This window comes from Trypanosoma cruzi, genomic scaffold, assembly GCF_000209065.1.
Source record: "Trypanosoma cruzi strain CL Brener 1047053517187 genomic scaffold, whole genome shotgun sequence".
Classification (NCBI taxonomy): Eukaryota; Euglenozoa; class Kinetoplastea; order Trypanosomatida; family Trypanosomatidae; genus Trypanosoma; species Trypanosoma cruzi.
The window spans coordinates 10,179-11,472 of record NW_001849503.1 but is presented as its reverse complement, the minus strand read 5'-3'; the positions used below and the strand labels follow the sequence as shown (position 1 = coordinate 11,472).

At 48.8% G+C, this 1,294-nt stretch overlaps 1 protein-coding gene and 1 pseudogene across 1 annotated transcript, besides 4 other annotated features; both read right to left on the bottom strand.

The window, feature by feature from the left end:
• Positions 1-417, bottom strand: Tc00.1047053440101.10 (fatty acid desaturase, putative; the record flags this gene model as incomplete). The annotated part of the gene is made up of 1 exon (XM_797146.1): positions 1-417. A coding segment is annotated over one exon (417 nt), but the record flags the coding sequence as incomplete, so codon positions are not given.
• Positions 1-549: a sequence feature (heterozygous, non-Esmeraldo-like haplotype).
• Positions 512-576: a sequence feature (A-rich).
• Positions 550-1,228: a sequence feature (areas merged during assembly that could not be assigned to a particular haplotype. This can correspond to areas where the two haplotypes were merged or to regions with more than two copies in the genome that were merged during assembly.).
• Positions 750-1,294, bottom strand: Tc00.1047053440101.20 (annotated as a pseudogene; the record flags this gene model as incomplete).
• Positions 1,229-1,294: a sequence feature (heterozygous, Esmeraldo-like haplotype).

Genomic DNA, 1,294 nt, shown 5'->3' with positions numbered 1-1,294 from the left:
CCCACGAGTGGCATCGTATGGATCTTTAGGGGTGTCCACGTAGCTATGGTGGATGCGATGATTGCGGCCCCACCACTTGGCAGAGCCTTCAAAAGCACCCGCACCAGCAAATACGCAAATCCACTGAAGTATCGGGTGCGCAACAAAGCTTCGATGCGAAAAAAGGCGGTGGTAACCAAGTGTAATACCAATCATGCCGTTGAACACATAGAAAAATGCTGCTACCGCAAAAGTCTTTGGAAGCAGGGGAATACCCGCCAAAATGGCCGCAAAAACCATCGTGGGAGGTAGAGCCAAAACGGCGACGGCCACCCAGTTAATTTCATAGTTGCCTTTCGTCCATTGCGGAAGATTACTTGGAACCTTTTCTTCGGCGGCAGAGATGTTCTGCGTCTCGCTTTTGTTTAAACTCGTCATGTCCGTGGTGCTCACTTCGTGTTCTATTCCGCATTTCGACAAGAAACACACACGGAGACAGGTGCGTAGAGGGGGAGAAAACCAACCAAAGAAGAAAGAGAAAAAAGTAAAAGAAAAAAAAGAAATGAAAATAGAGAGAGAGAAAAAGAGAAGGAAAGAGAGGTGTGCAAAAGTAAATATGTTTATTGCAGCAAGACAAGGGCGATCCTCCCACTTCTCTCTCATATTTTCATTTATTTTAAGATTTATTTTCAGTGGCAGACAGACGCACACACACACGCACACGCAGACCGACGGATAGGGTTACATGTGGATTTGTATGGCCTACTCGCATTTAATGAACCCAAATGAGAACTTTTTTGTCCTTTGAGCCCGTTGCAACCCGCTGCCCATCGGGGCTCCAGTCGGTTGAGAAAATCTCATCGCAGTGGCCCGCAAGATCCTCCACCAACTCCCGTTTTGAGACGGACCAAAGTTTTAGGGTGGAATCGCGGCCACCGGAGACCAAAAGACGGGAGTCGAGGCTCCAGCTCACGTGATACACGGGAGCCACATGCCCCCCTAAACGTTGTAATAAACTTTCCATCCGCGGCGTTCCACAACTTGACGCTCTTATCAGCGGAGCATGAAGCGATCAGAGTTCCGTCGGGGCTAAACTGGATGTGAAACACGGCTCCCTGGTGACCCGTTAATCGCCCCAATGGAGTAGTCTGCTCTTGCGGTGCCCACAAGAACATGGTGTTGTCGTCTGAACAGCTTATGAGACGCTCATGATAGCCAAAACGCGTCACCACCTCCTGATATCTCCGTTCCGCATAATTTTGCATCTCCTCACGAGAATCAAAACTTCTTTTCTTCGTGATCAAATGCACCTGTC